Consider the following 17354-nt stretch of genomic DNA (forward strand, 5'->3'; position numbering starts at 1 on the left):
CAATTCTCATTGTATAATCATGTGTGTTGTCCTGCATCACACACATGTTCTACTTACTAAACCGTGTGCGAAAATCCTCACATGGTGATCAGATCACGCAACGTCTACGATGCTCCCCATCACCACAGCAGACAATTGGTTCTTAGCAACAGGTTGCCAGGCAGCGCACATGTCTAGGATGGCGGAATCATGTTTGTTATCTCAACTTATTGCACATAGTTTTTCATACAGAATTGTGCGCCCCATATCACATACACATTTCCTTTCTAAATCGTGCATGTTCGATCGGCCATCGCACACGTTTGATTTTTTTGGCAGAGGGTTTTATTGTTCTACTGTTTGTGATGCCTGCACCGCACAGAGTCTGGTTCAAAGGTGTGCTAGGTGTCTCTTCATAGCATTGTTTTGCACTAATGAAATTTTAGAAAATATGTGCATATAAAAGTATTGGTCAATGTTGCATCCTTGAGAGAGCATCCAAGTCTAAATAAATATGTATTGATAATGGAGTAGTAACTAAGAGGGAAAACCTAAGAATATATTCGCCATTTATAATTATAGTAAATACATTACTGTTGTATGATATTCATAATTTTTCAAAAACAAATAGTATACACTATCATGATCATGTCCATCCAAATAGAACTTATCTCTACATAAAAAACCATTGAAGTGCTCATGATACTGTCACAACGCTATATCCTAATCTGTATCGCCTTCTGGTGTGCAGAAACACAAGAGTACACAATACCAAATAATCCTAAAAAATTTGCCAATAAATGCTTTCCGTCAAAAACATACATTGTGAGCAATCATATAATTAATCTGTTTTATTTTATCATTTTAGCTACATGCACTAATGATCGGTGCCTTGAATTTGATATTTTGATTATATACTTTTGGGAGGGACTACGTACATCCACTCCAATAGATTGTCCGACATGTTCCATATTGAGAATGGTGAAGTTCTACAAGGTCTATTCATCCAATTATTTTCAATAGTTGGATGCTGACATAATTTTTGGCTATAATTTAGCAAGATATTATAATATCCGAAGTAAATTTGGTGCTCTCGGGTGCACGCCAAATAATTTAGTAATTCAAAAAAATTCAAAAAACTTGGAATCTTATTTGGAATCAAATATGATCAAGTATTGTACTCATGTAAAAAGTTTGGCCAACGAATGATTCCCATAGACGTCAGGGGAAAAATCAATTTTATGACGACAATATAGCGTGACTAGTACTTATATAAAGCATTTTTTGGTGAATCTTTGACCCAGGATACAATGAAAATCATTCTCTAGTGTGTATTTTTATATGAGTGCAACACTTGATCATGTTTGATTCTAGTTTCAGAATTTTCAAACTTTTATTGAATTACTAAATTGTTTTTGCATATAGAGTGTGCACCCAAGAGCACTGAGGTATTTCTCGATATTATAACACGTATAATTGTGCAATCCTATTTTCATTGTCCTATGTTGATGGAGTTTGTGTATAATACGGACGAGGAAAACAACATGCAAAGTTGCTCCATAGAGCTTTTGTTCAGCAAGAAGTGGGGAGTCAAGATGTATCTCGTAGGCAAACTAAGTATATCTGAATGTGCCATGATAAGGCACATGCCATATGGGTGAAGTATAATACGTTGAACCTCCATTCCAAAAACATATGACATTTTATAGGTGTAGGGAATTTTGGATCTTAGCCTTCATGGGGGCCGATTTTTTGAAAAATTCAAAAAAATTGGATTAAAAAATATCTGAACATTTTTGTACAAATAAACAAGGATGTGAGGTGTATGTGTGTACAATTTCAGGATGAAATATGCTGAGATGCCACCTGTACAAAAAAAGACAAATTCATGGTCTGGGAGGATGAATAGTATCATGTGTTAAAAAGCCCCATATTTGGTTTTTTTGCATGGCCCTCATTTCATTGTATTTCATCCTGAAAATTTACACACTTGTGCATTATGCCTTCTAAATATTTTTTTGAAATTTTAAAATATGAATTTTCACAAGTTTTGGATTTTGCATCTGGAGGCCTCCATGGAGCTTGGCTCCAAAATCAATTTCCAATTTTATTGAGCTTTCTATCAAACTATTCTAACTCGATTATTGATATTTTATAATATAATATTAAGTTGATGAAAATAAATTAACATGTGTCTGAAAGAATAGTTTTTTTTTGCTTTACAAGAATATAATTATACACGTACAAAATAGTGGTCAATAATTGCATCATGGACACGGTGTCCATGTCTAAAGAGTTTTTTTAGTAAGTAATTAAGAGCGAAAAAGTTGAATGTAATCAAGATAAAATTATCCTCTCTTCAGTTTCCAATGTATTATTTGAAGATTCTTTCTTTTCACTTGCTTAAAAATCCATAATAGTTATTTGGTAATTGGTCTATTAGACCCATTGTCTTTATTAGCATCACAAATATTGTTACATCTAATTCAAACTTGTGAGAATATAAATGTTTGTCAGCTCACGAAATTTAAGTATTGATCTGATACACATATAGATGACACATATATTAAATAAAGATGTGGCATGCAAATGTGATATTTTATTTAGCAGAATACTATTTAGTGGTTATAGGGCCATATTATTTTTTAGCGAATAAAGTGAATATCCATGAAACCATAAATTGGCATACACTCTCCACTCTCAAGACGGACATATTGAAAAAATCACTTAGGGGATACCCTGGCGCATTTGTGAGGGCCACTGTGCTAGTTGATATAAAAGTAGCATGAAACAAGCAAAGAATTATAGATACGTCTAGGACGTACAGGATGCATGATAGATTTCGGTCTTTGGGTGCAGTATTTAGCAATAAATGAAGATAGAGTTCGATCTATAGATACATGGATGTATTGTCTACATAAAGTCATCACAACATATGATATTATATTTCATCAATGTATCCATTGTTCGTTACACAATTATATGGTTGTATTTATGTGTCACTGCTAGTTGGAGAGATGCTACTCGTCAACCTATGTATTTTGGTCCAATTTTCCTCATTAAACAACCACCACTTTAATTTTATAAATGATCATATTTTTGGAAATTATTTATTTTGAAAGTACAAAAATACCTCCAACCACATTATACGCTCACAACTTGTTTCAACTAGCAAAACTAGGAAATTTACAACATTGCTAGAGCTGTAGGTGACACAAGTGAAGTTCCTAATTTATATCGTAGAGATGTTGAGTGGCGAACTTTTACGGATTGATACATTGACTTTTTAAGTGAGGGGGAAACTAGTCACTTGCTTCAAACCATTGCAGTTGGGCTCCAAAAATTGTTTTGCTAAGTAATATATTGGATTAGCAACTATCACTGCTCAAGATAGGCTTGGTAAGGATTTTGTGCACCTTGAAAATGGTAACAATATTATCAAGGAGAGATGATCAAACTTAAGGAGTCTCATTAGACACTTCAGTTTCTCCTACATTAAATTTCTATCCACCCCTCTCTTCCCGCATTGTCATATAGACATTCATGCTAACACTCTTTGTGATCAATCAAATTCAGTTGAGGAGAACAAGAGATTATAATCCTAACTTGAGAAGACCTTAAGAGACAAACATCAATGAGATATCGGGTCATTAAAATGATACGACTCATAGAAGGGACTTGGGTTCAACTCTAGGTCCAACAAGAAGAACAATGGTACTCCCTGGAAAATAAACTTTGTAAAAGGAGGGTAAAAGGGGAGTGGTAATGGTAACGGGCTAACGACAATGGTGTGAGTGGGGATGTACTAGGTGTAACCCAACTCGCGATTAATTTTCGGGGAAGTACAACCCATCATATGCGCTTCGTAAGAGCAAGGATGTGCATGTATATGCTAAATTTGTTGGTGCATGTAATGTAGAGAACATGTTATTTGGTTTTCCAAAGTACTTGTTACTAAAGCCAAAGTGATGATTTAAGAATAGGTACCTAAAGTCAAAGCTTAATTGCATCTAGGACTATACCGCTGGTGGCAAGTCATGGATAATTTATAGTGGTTGCACTAATGATATGACCAGATGAAGGGACATGCTTTACAAATTTGTGCAAGATATATCTACTACCTCAAATGTTATCTTTTTTTAGAATAATATGGGAAAGGTAATTGACTAGGCAAAGTGACAATCAGTAACAATCTATCCATAGAAAATGTGATACTCGTCTAATCCTTTCATTATAACTTGCTTTTCATTCAATGATTAGCCTTCTTGGCTATGTATCCCTTAAGTGTGTGAAAGCTTTTAGGAGAGATACAGTCTCAAATAGGTCTTTGTTGGGCATGTCGAAGGCAACATTTACATGGTTGATTTCTCGAAATAAAGCACATGGCATGAGAGATGCCTAATGGCCATAGCCGACTTGGGTGGTTGTGGCACCACAAGCTAGTCCACGTTAGTGTGAGAAATCTACAAATATGAACACATTCTTGGACTAATCGTGTTTCCTTTGAGAAATTTAGTGTCTGTAGTGATTGTATTGCCGGAAAGATAATTGGGGTGGTTGTGACAACTAGACCTTTGGACCTCCTTCATATGGATCTCTTTGGGCCTCCAAAATACGATAGCCTTGGCGGAAAAAATAATTATAGTCTTGACATTGTGGATGACTTCTCAAAGTACACTTTGGTGTTATTTCTTCGATCCATGGATGATACTCAAGATACATTCAAGACTTTTGCCAAGCAAGCTCAACACAAATTTCATGGGACGATCTCGGCAATAAGAATTGTTAATGACACGGAGCTGAAGAATGGATACATCATCATAAATTTTACACCATAAATTGTGTACAAAGGATCAATTGGTACCAAAGTGATATTGTAATACTTTGGTACATGTCATAAAGCCTCTATTTTCTAGAAGTGAAAATTTGGAGACATCGTTTAAGTAGCATACTGGCATGATGCACGGGAAGTCTCGCCAATGTTAAGCGATGTCATTGATCATGGCTCTACAGGCGGCGACGTCAAAATTCTATCCTTTGCATTCATTGCCTGCGCAAGCAAAAAAATTAAATTAATAAACATAAACACTGTCAAGCGCCCAAAACAAATCTGAAGGAACAAGAAGAAACTAAATTAACTAAGTGTATAATTAAGAGTAAACCATATATAAGCTTACTTGTTTATCCCAATCAGTTTTGCCAAAGGAAATGAAAAGAAGCAACAATGTCTGTGTCACTAATCCGCTCAATATTCCCAACCACAGCCCCTGCATGCACACAAGCTTGTTTATACCGACAAAGTGATAACCCAAATATAACACCACCACCACCACCAATTATTATTATTATTATTATTATTATTATTATTATTATTATTATTATTATTCTAGTACTACTGCCTCCATTCCGGTTTATTAGGTTTGCATGCATCCCTAGATTGACAACTAGACCGACGTAATACAAGTTAAATATCACAAAAGAAAGTATCATTAGAAACTTTAAATTGTATATTTTCTAATGATATATTTTTTGGCCTATACAAGTCATATTGTATCTATCAAATTATTGATTTAGGAATACGTGCAGGACTAATAAACCGGAAAGGAAGTAATATGTTGGTAATACACCATTAATGTTCATGCTGCTACTAGTCTCCCTGTAAGGAGACTAGGAATATATATACATACCTTTCCACCAAGATGGCACTTGAAGGTGAAAACTAGTGCTGCAGGGATACCAACTAGATAATACGCAATGAAATTAATGAAAGCACCAATCTTCTGTTGTCCACAGCCCCTAACGATACCTGTAAAATTGACATAACCCTTTACTCAGTGTGCCAATTTGTGCTACACCTATAGACAGTTTTCCGGTAAAAAAAAGGACAACTACACGAACTAGAAAACTCACCAAACTTTAGTCCCCATTTGGAGCACATGAACTTGAAACGTGTGAATAAGAAAAACATTGAAATTGAGATGGCATGTATCAGAAATTCCAAGAGAAACTAAAACCACGAAAAGCCCTAAAACCCTCCTTTTGATGCCATGCGGGCAAAATCTAAAAATTGCAGTCACAAAGAGAAGAAAACATGAGGCAAAACATCACGTTTTGTCCCCTCTAAAATTACTGTGTAGTAACTAACTACAAGAAATTTCAAAAGAAAGCAGGAAAGTAATTCTTTCGTTCCAAATGGCGCCAAAGAAATATTTCTTGCAGGAATTATATATATTTCTAAAATCCCTACTATATATATGTTTTGTCTATATGCTCTAAACGGGGCCACACAAAATCAAAGGCTCTTGATTAGCTCCACGTGCCGTCTCACTTTGAGTGAGTCCAACCTATCCACGTATGCATCAATAATTATTTACTCAGCCCCGGACGCCCCTGCCCGTGGAGGATACTACGATGGAGTGCAGGCCGCGGCGAAGGTGGCATCATGCATGCCGGCGAGACATGCAGCTAGCTAGCGCTCTGACTGCGTCGTTACGATTATCACAACGCAGTTTCTATCCCTATCTTGTCCCCATGTCCGAAGACTGTATCTTGTCAAGAGCTCCGGCGATGTACTGACGGTGACTATGGTGACGAAAGGAGCGATGTCTTTTGGCAGGGTTCGCCGGCGCGGCGGAAGGCCTGAGAGACCAGCTTGGACGTCTCAACTTGTAATCTAAGTTGGCGAAAAGGAATCCCAAAGAATAATATAGTCCTACCTGCATGCTAGGTTACGGATAATTGATCCCATTCTAACTAAGCTAACCACGAATTCCATAGATTTGTTTGCCCCCAATCAAAAAGATGGGGCGGTACAAACCAAGGAAGTAAAGTACGTTAGTACTAGTGTGTAGTGTAGATTTTTGTTTACAAGTCAAACTGTGCAGTAAATAAAGCCTTGCTCCACAACATGCATGGCATGCAATCATACCTGAGAGGACGTACTGGAGGCCGTCGAAGAGGACGGAGACGGCGAGGATGAGCATCATGGTGGCGACGTAGGACACCACCTCCTGGTCCTTGCTGTATGCATAGCCCCACACTTTGTGCACAAGAACCAGGAGGAGCCCCTCCGACGTGCCCACCAGAAACGCCAGCACTATCACCACGCGTGCCGCCAGAAGCGCCGCCCGTGGCCGCCCCGCCCCGAGCTCGTTGGACACGCGCGTGCTTATGGCCGAAGAGAGCCCATTCGGGACCGTGCACACCAAGGAGTTGGTGTTCAAGCTGCACCGGCCGGAGAGAGATACATCAAGCAGCGATCGTCCATGGAGATGGAGTGGAGATCAATCTATCCATCACAAAGAAAAGAAAGATCGACTTATAGTATACCAGATGGAGAGGACGGCTGTCTCGAGCTTGGGGTTGGGGAGAAGGCCGGAGAGTATCACCATCACCTCGAACGACCACCACTCCATGCTGCAAAATTTTCAGATCAAGAATTGCATTTCTCGTTAACGAGTTGCGTGTGGCACTAGTACTACTCAGTAGTCAGTACTCACCAGACCATGAGCGCGGATGGCACGGCGAGCTTCAAGAAGGGGATGAGGCCGTGGAACGCCTGGCACGAGAACCCCGTCCAGCTCTTCTTGCACGACGTCGAGACCCTGACGTAGACGGCCAGTATGGAGACGTTGGTGAGGTAGGACACGGCGTTGGCCAGGGCGGCCCCTCTGATCCCCAGCCGCAGCCTGTACACCAGCGCCCAGCACACCAGCACGTGGCTCACCGCGGTGGCGCCGGAGCTGAGCATCACCGGCACCACCAGCTTCTGCGCCTGCAGGAACCGGACGTGGCATTGCAGCCAGCCGTAGAAGAAGAGCGCCGGGATCATCCACCGGATGTACGTCCCGGCGCCCGCCGCGATCTCCGAGTCCTGCCCCAGGTGCAGCAGGATCGCGCCGGTGTTGGCCCACACCGCCGTGATCGGCAGGCTCGCCAGGCCCAGCACCAGCATCGCCCTCTGCTTGTACACTCCCAGCATGTGATCCTCGCTCGCCCCGAAGGCCTGCCCGCACAGGGTGTCCAGGGCGAACGACATGCCCGTCTGCCATGGTTCGATCGACAAGATAAGTGCATAGTGGAAGAAGACCATGCATGCATGTGCGCCGTATGTGTTGTGAGCTAGCTAGCTCGAGTGGTACCGTACGTACCAGGAAGCTGAAGCCGGTGACGATGGCGAATGAGCTGGCCATGGAGGCGCTGGCCAGCGCGAGCTCGCCCAGGTGCCCCACGAACATCACGGAGATCATCTGGATGACGCTCTGCAGCAGGCATCCCACGATGAGCGGCCCGGCGAGGCGGAGCTGTCTCTTGGCCTCGCTCGTTGCCAGCACTAGGTTCACGGCCACGGCCGTGCCTTTGGCGCTGGGGAGCGGCGGCTCCATGCTTAACTCCATGGATCCGCTCTTGGTGCTTCCGCTGGGGAGCTACCTCGGCTCACTCGGTCAGTGTCTCTGTCTCTGCTTTTGAAGGTAAAAGATTGCTGTTGTCACACACTATGTAACAGAAGAAGAATTGATCGATTAGAAAACGGACGGCTGGGATTCAGCAATGGAGTTCATCGATTTTCAAAAAGAGTTCATCGATTTTGAAAGTGTTCGTCAATTTGGAAAAAATCTCTATTCAAATTAGCAAACGAAAAAAAAGGAAAAGAATAAAAAACCAAACAAAACCGTTCCGAATAAAAAAGGAAAAAGAAATAAGAAAAATAAAAAGAATAAAAATAGATGAATTCTTGTGGGTGAGGAGGCGTTTTTCCGCGTTTTGGTGTCTCACTCCGTCATATTAGGCCTAGACATGCACAAAAGATGAATTCTTGTTCTATTTTGAAATTACTAGCAGGTGGAAGGCACGGTGGCATGCCGCGTCCGAGTATGAGCCTGTTGTTGGCTAAATTGCAGCTTAATTTGTTGGTTGCTTGTGCTTACCCTTTGTTGTTTAGTTTTACTAAATAGCCTGAGAAGATTATGTTGACATCAGATTTTGGCACGACACAAAACACAACATGCTGAGAAAATCTCATCGGTGATCCGAGTGATGTGGTATCAGAGTGAACCCTCAATCGGGGTAATCCGAGTGATGCAAAATTCGACTTGAACTCTTGTTGGGTGATCCGAGTGATGTGTAATCCGAGTGAAACTTTTGTCGGGTGATCCGAGTGATGTGTAATCCGAGTGAAACTTTTGTCGGATAATCTAATTAAGTGATGATGTTCAAATCCGAGTGAAGTTTCCGTCGGGAAATCCGGGTGACACGGAATCCAAGGAAATTCCAGTTGGGTATTCCAAGTGAAAATTATAGTCCGAGTGAAAAATGTATATCCGAGTGATGATGTATGCGAACTATAAACTATCATTACTCATTCCACAAGGGATAAGCATCACTTTCAACATGTGTGCATGCTTTCTTTCTTACTAAAGCAGCACATTTAAATCTATATCCTACAAAATGTGAAATTTGCAGCCTTTGAAACTGGCCAACACTACTTGCATCAAATCACATGGGAAGTAGAGCTGCCGGTCGCAGTGAGCAAAAAAATCACATGGGGTCGAATAGGAGGAAGAGGTTAGAGGAGTTGAAGTTGGGGACATAGCCGTCGCGATGTAGTGGAGGTGATCGGCCAGGTGGAGGCGACTGAGGCAAGGTGCTTGAGCCAGAGAGTTAGGGAGACAACCGAGATGGAGGTTGGCGTGGTAGGCAAGATCGCCAGGGTCGGCGGAGGAGAGCATGGTACTGAAGGACGATGAGGCTGCCGAATTCATGGCGCTGGCTCCTGTGGCTGGTGGGGAGAGGCATTGGCAGATAGAGCGTGATGATGAGGTCGGGTGCAAGGGTGCCATGCTGCTGCATAGCCATCCCAAGAAATCCATGTCAACGACTGCTAGCTCCCATAGCGAGCCGGGGGAGGCGTGGTGGAGTGGGCGAGCTCGGGGGCATGCGATGCTTTCCTACCATGGGGAGAGGTGGAGTGCCACTCGGCGGTCACGGGAGAGTCGATGCAGAGTGGATTTGTACCGGGAGGAGAAAGAAGAGAAATTGACGAGGCTAACCCAGATCGAGGCCACATTATAAGGCGATGTGGTGGGACCCACGCAATTTTTTAAGTCCATGAGAAACATCTACTCTAATCTAAAAACACACTATAAAACCGATAGTGAATCGCGTTAACTTTAAAAAAAATGAACCACATAAAGAGGACATGTGTTAGCTAGGAAAAAGCTAACACCCAAACTTGCAAATGCACGAGAGGCGTCCTAGCTTAGAGCATCTCCAATGGCCGCACAAAAATCTCGCGCCCAATAAAATTATAGCGCATCACTTTAGCACTTTTAATGCGCCGGGACCAACATTGCTTTACCAGACGCCCAAAGATGCACGCCCAAAAAGCAGACAGTTCAATTTGTGAAGCGCGCCCAATCCGGAGCCCAAAATATGCTGCGCGCGATAGCGTTTTTCAGCGCGCGCCCAAAACTTTTTAGCGCTACAGCATCTGCTGCAGCTGTTGGGCGCCCAAAAAAATGAACTTTTAGTGCGCGGAGCTCTTTTTGGGCGCCTATTGGAGATGCTCTTAGGCGCTTTAAATATTTTGAAATTATGCTCAATGTCCTACCAAGGTTGAAGGGCCCGCACTCTCCTTAGGACAGTTGGGAAAATACTTTTAGGGAATACGGTTGGAGGATACTTTCTAGACCCGTATCCTTACAAGCATCGATCGTAGCCTCATTTCACATGCTAGGGAGGACTTGTCTCTAAGTAAGGGTGCCGACCGTCGGAGGAGGTGGACTTATCGGTGAGTAAGGGTGCCTAGTTGGAGGAGGGTGTCTTGCGGGCGTATTTGAACCAAGTCAACCAAAAATAGTGTCTAGGGGTGATGATCCACATGTCCATTGTGCCCGAGTAGACACCCGAATGGATTGAGTGTGCTATTACTTCAGAAACTATCAACCCATAAGCTAGCTCTTCGTAGATTGGATCTACGGCATTGTAATCGATCTTGTTTATCATCAAAGATACATAGGCAGAACATATGACTTTTACCCATCCGGATCTAGACCTGGGTAAAACCACTGTGTCACCCAGGGGCAGACCTAGGATTTGAGGTTTTTTGTGTGTGTGTGTGTGTGTGGGGGGGGGGGGGGGGGGGGGGGGGGGGGAGGGGAGGGGCAAGACACATGAAGCAAAAAAATATAGCATTGCAATTGCAAACACAATAATTATTTTGGATGATTCAATACAGACCATGTGGCCGATCAACAATGGAAAGAAGTTACATTTTTTATTAGTTTAAAATTGCCTTTGCGACTAGCAAAAATATCAAACGTGTCCATAATTTCATCAGAACTAAACGTTAACGCTAGATTGGTGAAAAAATAAATCTAAACAGGAGAATCAGTGTGTCATGCCTAATTTAGGGTACATATTTGTGAGGATAAACAAGAATTGTCACCCCTAATTAATTCCGTCTAAACTGTAAAATATCTGCAGCCTATTACTGTAGTACAGATTTCATCTAACTCAACAGTTCGTGCGGCCTAAAACTATATAAGTACGGATCTGTTATATGGGCGTCTGGCTCACTGGAGAATTAAGGAAGAAATTAAATGACAATCGCTGGATTATGTGCGTTGCATAGTAGTATTTATTAAAGGAGACTTAGAGCATCTAAAGCCGGACTTGGCAAATCCAGCCCCTCAAATGCACCTGGGCGCGTCCCCAGGAACTGACCGGGCACCCCTCAAATTTCCACAGTTGCACTTGCAGCAAAATATCTCATACTAGATTCTCAAATCCATACAAAGACATGCAAACTAAAATAAACCTACGTACTACGTCGATCACCTAGCTACTCATCGTCGGAGATGTCGACAATCTCCGTGCCCGGCTCTGGCAGCATGGGCGGCGGCCGCAACTCTGGCTACTCCGCTCCGGCCTTCTCTGCCACTATTTCAGCGTCGAGTTCGGCGAAAGCACGTCGGACTCCGCCTGCTCCCGTCGGAGGAACGCCCGGTTGGCCTCCACATAGGCCTCATCCTGGATGGACTCCGGGATGGCCTGCTGCTCCGCCATCTCCTCTGACTGGGCTACGGCGAACTCCACCTCCGCCTGCTCCATGTTGAATCCCGTCAGCTGTTGCTCCGCCTCCTGCTGCTCCGCCTCCTCCTCGCCTCCTCCACCTCCATCGGAGCCATCTCCTCCTCCTCCTCTTTCCCCGGTTGCTCCTACTCCTCCTCCGGCTCCGGCGAGCCCGGAGGCAGCCCCGCAGCGATGTGGACGGCGCGTGCGACTTGCCTCGCCCGGATCTCCTGCTCGATCTCGTAGCGGCGCTCCGGCGTCAGCATGGCGTAGTAGGTGGTCTTGCTATGTACCATGGCGGAGTGCCGGAACGTGGGCGGAGCATCGGACCGTGGGCAGAGCGCCGGAGCAGGAGAGGGAGGAGGTGGATGGGCTCGGACTGGCGACGCGGAGAGGGGGAGGGGGATGGGTTAGGGTTGCGGTACGCCGGACGGCTTAAATAGCCGGATTTGGTCTTGGACGGCGAGCCAGAGTGGCACCACGTGACGTTCACACTACGGCGACGGACGCGGCGTCCGTCGGACCGCCAGGTTTCCGGGCGTTTCCGCGTGGGACCCCGCCGTTAGACCGAAGTGACGGGCATGCCTGGGTGCGCCCGGGCGCCCTATATCCGCCTCATATTTGGGCTGGATATGGGGGTGCCGGTCAGCCCAGACGTTTGAGGCCCATTTAAGGAGCATGTGTGGGTCAAAAAAACGTGCCCGGGCGGCCAGTCCGAATGTATGAGGCAGGTTTAAGAGGTCCGGTTGTTGATCCTCTTATTGGAAAATTTTGTTGCGCGTTGTCATTGCTATTGGCTTGTCGCGGGTTGGGCCGTCTGCGTCGCCCGCGCCGGCGCTGATCAATTGACGGTTGTGCGAGCTCGGAGTGGGATGTTAGAGCATCTCCAGCCATTTGGCCCCCCAGTGCACCGGGCGAATGCCTTTCGACGTTGGCATCGGCGGTTTTTTCGCCTTGGGGGCGATCGAGTTTCCAGGCGTGCCCCCACGTTTCGGCCCCCAGATGCCAAAAAAATTCAAACTTGTATTTCCCGCTGCCAAAAAACGCCACAAGTTCGCCGATCATCATGTCACACTTCGGCGATCATCGTGCCACAGTTCGGCGATCAGACACACCCAAAAGTTCGGCAATCAAAAGGAAGGAACTATAGACATGGAACGCATCAAACGGCAGGCTCCTCTACCGCGGGACTGGTCGGGGTCGGTGTGGGCATAGTCGGGCTCGGCGTCGGCGTGGCTTCTGTGCTCGGGCTGGTCGTCGGCGTCGGCACCGCTTCGTTGCTCGAGCTGGGCGTCGTCGTTGGTGTTGTCGCCGTAGGCGTAGGGGCGGTGATTGCCTTTCTCCCGGTGGCATCTGGTTCAAGATGAGGCCGCGCTCCGCCAGGTACCACGCCTTCACCTGCTCGTCCATCGTCGACATGTCTGCCGCCATCAAGAACGCCAGGTCGATGCTCTTCTTCTTCGCAGCGACGTTGGTCCTGAGAAGGTTGACCTTGACGTCCTACTTCGTCATCAATGCCGACCACCTCGCGTCGGATTTCTCCTCCCTCTTGGCGGTGTTGTTCTTGGCGTCGGTGATGCATTGCTCAATTGAAGATTGCAGTCGTTCGGAGCGCCGCGTCCCTCGCCGCTTTGGCTATCTTGTTGCCATCAGGGCGCCCTTCTGCCGCCATCGAGGTAGGCGCGTCCGGCTTGTAGGTCTCCTTGGCCTTGGCGAGAGTGAGCCAGACCTCCCTCCACTTCTCACATGCCTCGATCCTAGAGAACTCGTGAAGGAACTTGAACTCTTTGTCGTGGTTGTCCTGGCGAAACATGTTGAACATCTGAACCATCTGCACAGCCGAGGACAAAACGTGTTGGCGAAGACATGGCGACGAACTATGGCCACACCTGACTCTCGACATTGGCGCCGCTTTCCAGGTGAGCCGCGACCTCCTCGACGATCCCATGCCACTTGCTGCAGGCCGTCTGGATCGACGCCTAGTGATTCGCCATGGCCTTCTCCCCGCGGTCCATGTGGATGTTGGTGAAGTCGGGGTCGGCCAACTTGCGCTCATCGAACGTCATCTTGATCCTTCTCCAGTATGTGTCGGCGTTCTGATTCGAGCCGGTGATCGGTTCGATGCTGATGGTTTTCCACGCTTGGGCGAGGCACTCGTCTTCCTTAGACGTCCACTTGACGCGAGGTTCGCCCGGCTTGGCGTTGGGCACCCGCTTATTCTTTCTCCCTTCCGGCACTGGTTCCGCCTTCACCTCCGCCTGTTCTTCCTCCTCCACCTCCTCCTTGGTGTTGGCGAGCTCGTCATCCATGTCGACGGCGGTTTTCATCGATTCGTCTTGTGCACGAAACCCGGGGCAGGAAGCGGCGGCAACCGAGCCGCTCGTGATGATCTCGTCCATGTCGGCGTCGGTGGCGTCGGTGTGGCTGAATTGTGGCACCGAGCCAGGTGCGAAGGGTAGGGCGCCCCAGCGCAAAGGCGGCGCAGGCGAGGCTGAGTACGCCGACGGTGAGTATAGCTGTACTGTGCGTTGAACGCGGGGAAGGGAGTGCACGGGTTGGGGTTGAAGCCGGAGGAGGAGGTACGATGCGGCGCGCCATGTGGAAAGGTGACGTTGGGGTTGAAACTGCAATGCACATCGCCGTAGGAGTAGCCAGGCGAGGGTGTGTGTCCCAAGAGCGGCGGCGGCGGCGAGAAGTTAGCCGGCAACGCGATGCTCTGCTGACTCCCCCACGTGGCTTGAGGGCAGTGGCCGGGCGGATTCATCATCCCTGTGTGAGACGCCTCTCCCTGCTTCGTCGTCGCCGCCGCCGCCGCGTCCCTAGCCCTCTTGGTGATGAGCATGTTCCACCGATTGGTTGTGAGCGCCTCCCGGCATTGAACATCCGCTCTCCACTCGGCGTTCAACAAGCCCGGTGGTCTTGCCATCGGCGCCCTTGGCTTCCTCTGCTTCGGCTGGGTGGAATTGGCGGCGGGGCGAGGGGACGAATACTTCTTTGGTGGCATGGCGGCCGGATGGCGAGAGGAGAATGGTGGGAGCGGCTGGGGAGAAGGGGGGAGCAATGAGGAAATGAAGGGAAAAGGGGAGAAAGCGGCGGGAATAGGCATGTCCATCGCCAACCGCGCGGGCCCACGCGCCTTTTCGCTTCGGCCGGGGCCCCCAAGCGCCCCCCGGGGGGCTGGGTTCGGCTCGGGTTCGCCTGTTGTTCTTTCGGACCAAACCGGCGATAAACGAGAAGTTAGGGGCGCGACTGGGCCGAATTTTCGCCACCGGCACTAAAAATGCGCTCTAAGGGGCCTGTTGGGGGGGGGGGGGGGGGGGCAAGTAGAGATGCTCTTAGATAGCCCTTCGCCAGATCGCCGAACAGCCATAGACGGCTAGTCGCCGCAACAGGGAGAGATGGGCGCTGCTACAAATACGATGGAGAAATCCTTCCTTTTTTAGGGTAGATGGAGAAATCCTTCCAAACGACCCGACTATTTTACCTTCGTGGTGGGTTGAACAAATTGCTATTTAGACATGGGCCGCAACCTGCGATTCCTGGGCTTCAAGGCTCTCAGGAATAAAAGCTCACCATTAGGGGGTCCAATTATCCTTAATCTTCCAAATTTTGTGCCACTTAGAGCATCTACAACCGCAAGCTGCAAATCCGGGCCCATAAACGCTCGCGGGTGCGCTAGCACTGACCGGGCACTCCTCAAATCCTGTCGTCCACATCCGTGTATCTCATATCCGGTATCCTATATCCATACTAAGCATGCAACATGAAACTAAACAACATAGATCATCCAACGGACATAGGATCGGACATAGAAATGGACATTCGGACCACCAAAAGATCACCCACAGATCTTCAAAAGATCGCCAAAGTTCACATAATTCACATAAACGACGGACAAGTCCAAACTAGATTACTAAAAACTTGAAATTAAAGACGGAGACGGCGGAGCTTCACCACTTTCTCGCCTGGCCGTTGCCCTTCCGGTCGTCGACGCAGCTGGTGGAGGGTCTTGGTCTTCCGAGGAGGACGTGCAGCTGTCGCAGTCGTCAGAGTCAGAGAGGACGGTGAGCCCCTTCATTCGACAGACTGCCCCGTCGTCCTCCCCCTTCAACTTGGTGATCCGAGCCTTTTCCGTCGCTGCCTCCTTCCCCTCACGCTTCGACTGCTCAATAGCAAGCCGGAGTGCCTTGGCGTTCTTGCATCGGAGGTGCACGTCTCCGCCATCGTGAGGGACCAGCGGTAGACCCATGCGAGGAGCCACACGTCCTCGTCGGGCTCCGCCTGCATCCCGCGGCGGCGGTGCGCGGACTGCTCCACCGCGTCCCTCTCCCGTGCACGTTGCGTCTCGTGGTGCGTAGTGCGCGCCTCCGGTTTCGAAGTGCGCATGCGGGCCAGCGGCACGAGCACTAGCACCCACCGCTACCCGCTTGGAGGAGCGCCGGTGGGGGAAGGAGATGGTGTGGGGGCGGTGCGGACTGCAATGTCCTGGCAGAGCTGCGCGCGGGGCAGGAGGGTCTAGCTCCGGCATCTGCACTGCGCCGGCGCGGGAGCTGCGGCGACGCTCCAAATCCGGAGCTGCCGTCGGTGTCCATGGTCAACTCTCTTCCATGTTCTGATACCGTTAAACCTAGTCATCAACTTGAACCTGCTACTCGTCAACACTGCTTCAGCATCATCTCCACACTTTGGCTGACTACAAGTCTGAACACCAGCGTCCTGGACTGTCACCATGTCCCGTGCTTACGGAAAGCCTCGTCGTTATTGTCGTGTCGAGTCTCTGTTATCACGGCCGAGTATACTAGGTCGCGAACCCACACCATATCAACCCCCACTGCAAGGAACCACAGATCATCAGTGACAGATGTTGAGTTTCACGTATCCCTGGAACCACTTGATCCACTAGTAGAAAAAGGGCCTATTGTCCCGGTTGGTAAGGGCCTTTTGTCCCGGTTTTTGAACCGGGACTAAAGGGTCGTTACTAATGCCCTAACCCTTTAGTCCCGGTTCTTACACGAACCGGGACAGATGGGCCTCCACGTGGCCGCTGCGGCCAGCCCAGGCCGGGGGGGCCTTTGTCCCGGTTGGTGACACCAACCGGGACCAATAGGCATCCACGCGTCAGCATCTGGCTGGAGCTAAGGTTTTTGTTTTTGTTTTTGAAAGGGGCTGATTTAGGGGTTTTGGGGGTTAATTTAGGTTGTTATTAGGTAGCTATTAGAGAGAAGTGTCCTCTCTTATATCTCCGTGCTTGGTTTACCAACGCTACGTACTGCTATGCCTAAACATGGCTTAGATTGAAGTGA

At 47.5% G+C, this 17354-nt stretch overlaps 1 protein-coding gene and 1 pseudogene across 1 annotated transcript; both read right to left on the reverse strand.

Moving 5' to 3' along the window:
- Window positions 1-4978: 4978 nt before the first annotated feature.
- LOC109738168 (protein DETOXIFICATION 16-like) lies at window positions 4979-8375 on the reverse strand. The gene is made up of 7 exons (XM_020297263.2): window positions 8130-8375; window positions 7479-8023; window positions 7309-7395; window positions 6908-7203; window positions 5667-5785; window positions 5157-5246; window positions 4979-5029 (listed from the first exon to the last, which is right to left on the reverse strand). Exons 1-7 carry the CDS (start codon window positions 8373-8375, stop codon window positions 4979-4981), a joined length of 1434 nt encoding a protein of 477 aa, XP_020152852.1.
- Window positions 8376-13213: 4838 nt separating this feature from the next.
- LOC109777855 (uncharacterized) lies at window positions 13214-15055 on the reverse strand (annotated as a pseudogene).
- Window positions 15056-17354: the final 2299 nt, after the last annotated feature.

Source organism: Aegilops tauschii, chromosome 3, assembly GCF_002575655.3.
Source record: "Aegilops tauschii subsp. strangulata cultivar AL8/78 chromosome 3, Aet v6.0, whole genome shotgun sequence".
NCBI lineage: Eukaryota > Viridiplantae > Streptophyta > Magnoliopsida > Poales > Poaceae > Aegilops > Aegilops tauschii.

Excerpts from the sequence above, each read along its gene's own strand:
- LOC109738168 (XM_020297263.2), bottom strand. The coding sequence starts at position 8,375 with ATGGAGTTAAGCATGGAGCCGCCGCTCCCCAGCGCCAAAGGCACGGCC. Across the intron at positions 7,204-7,308 it reads ACAGCCGTCCTCTCCATCTG|CTTGAACACCAACTCCTTGG; the intron begins GTATACTATAAG and ends CGGCCGGTGCAG. Across the intron at positions 5,030-5,156 it reads AAACTGATTGGGATAAACAA|GCAATGAATGCAAAGGATAG; the intron begins GTAAGCTTATAT and ends TTGCTTGCGCAG.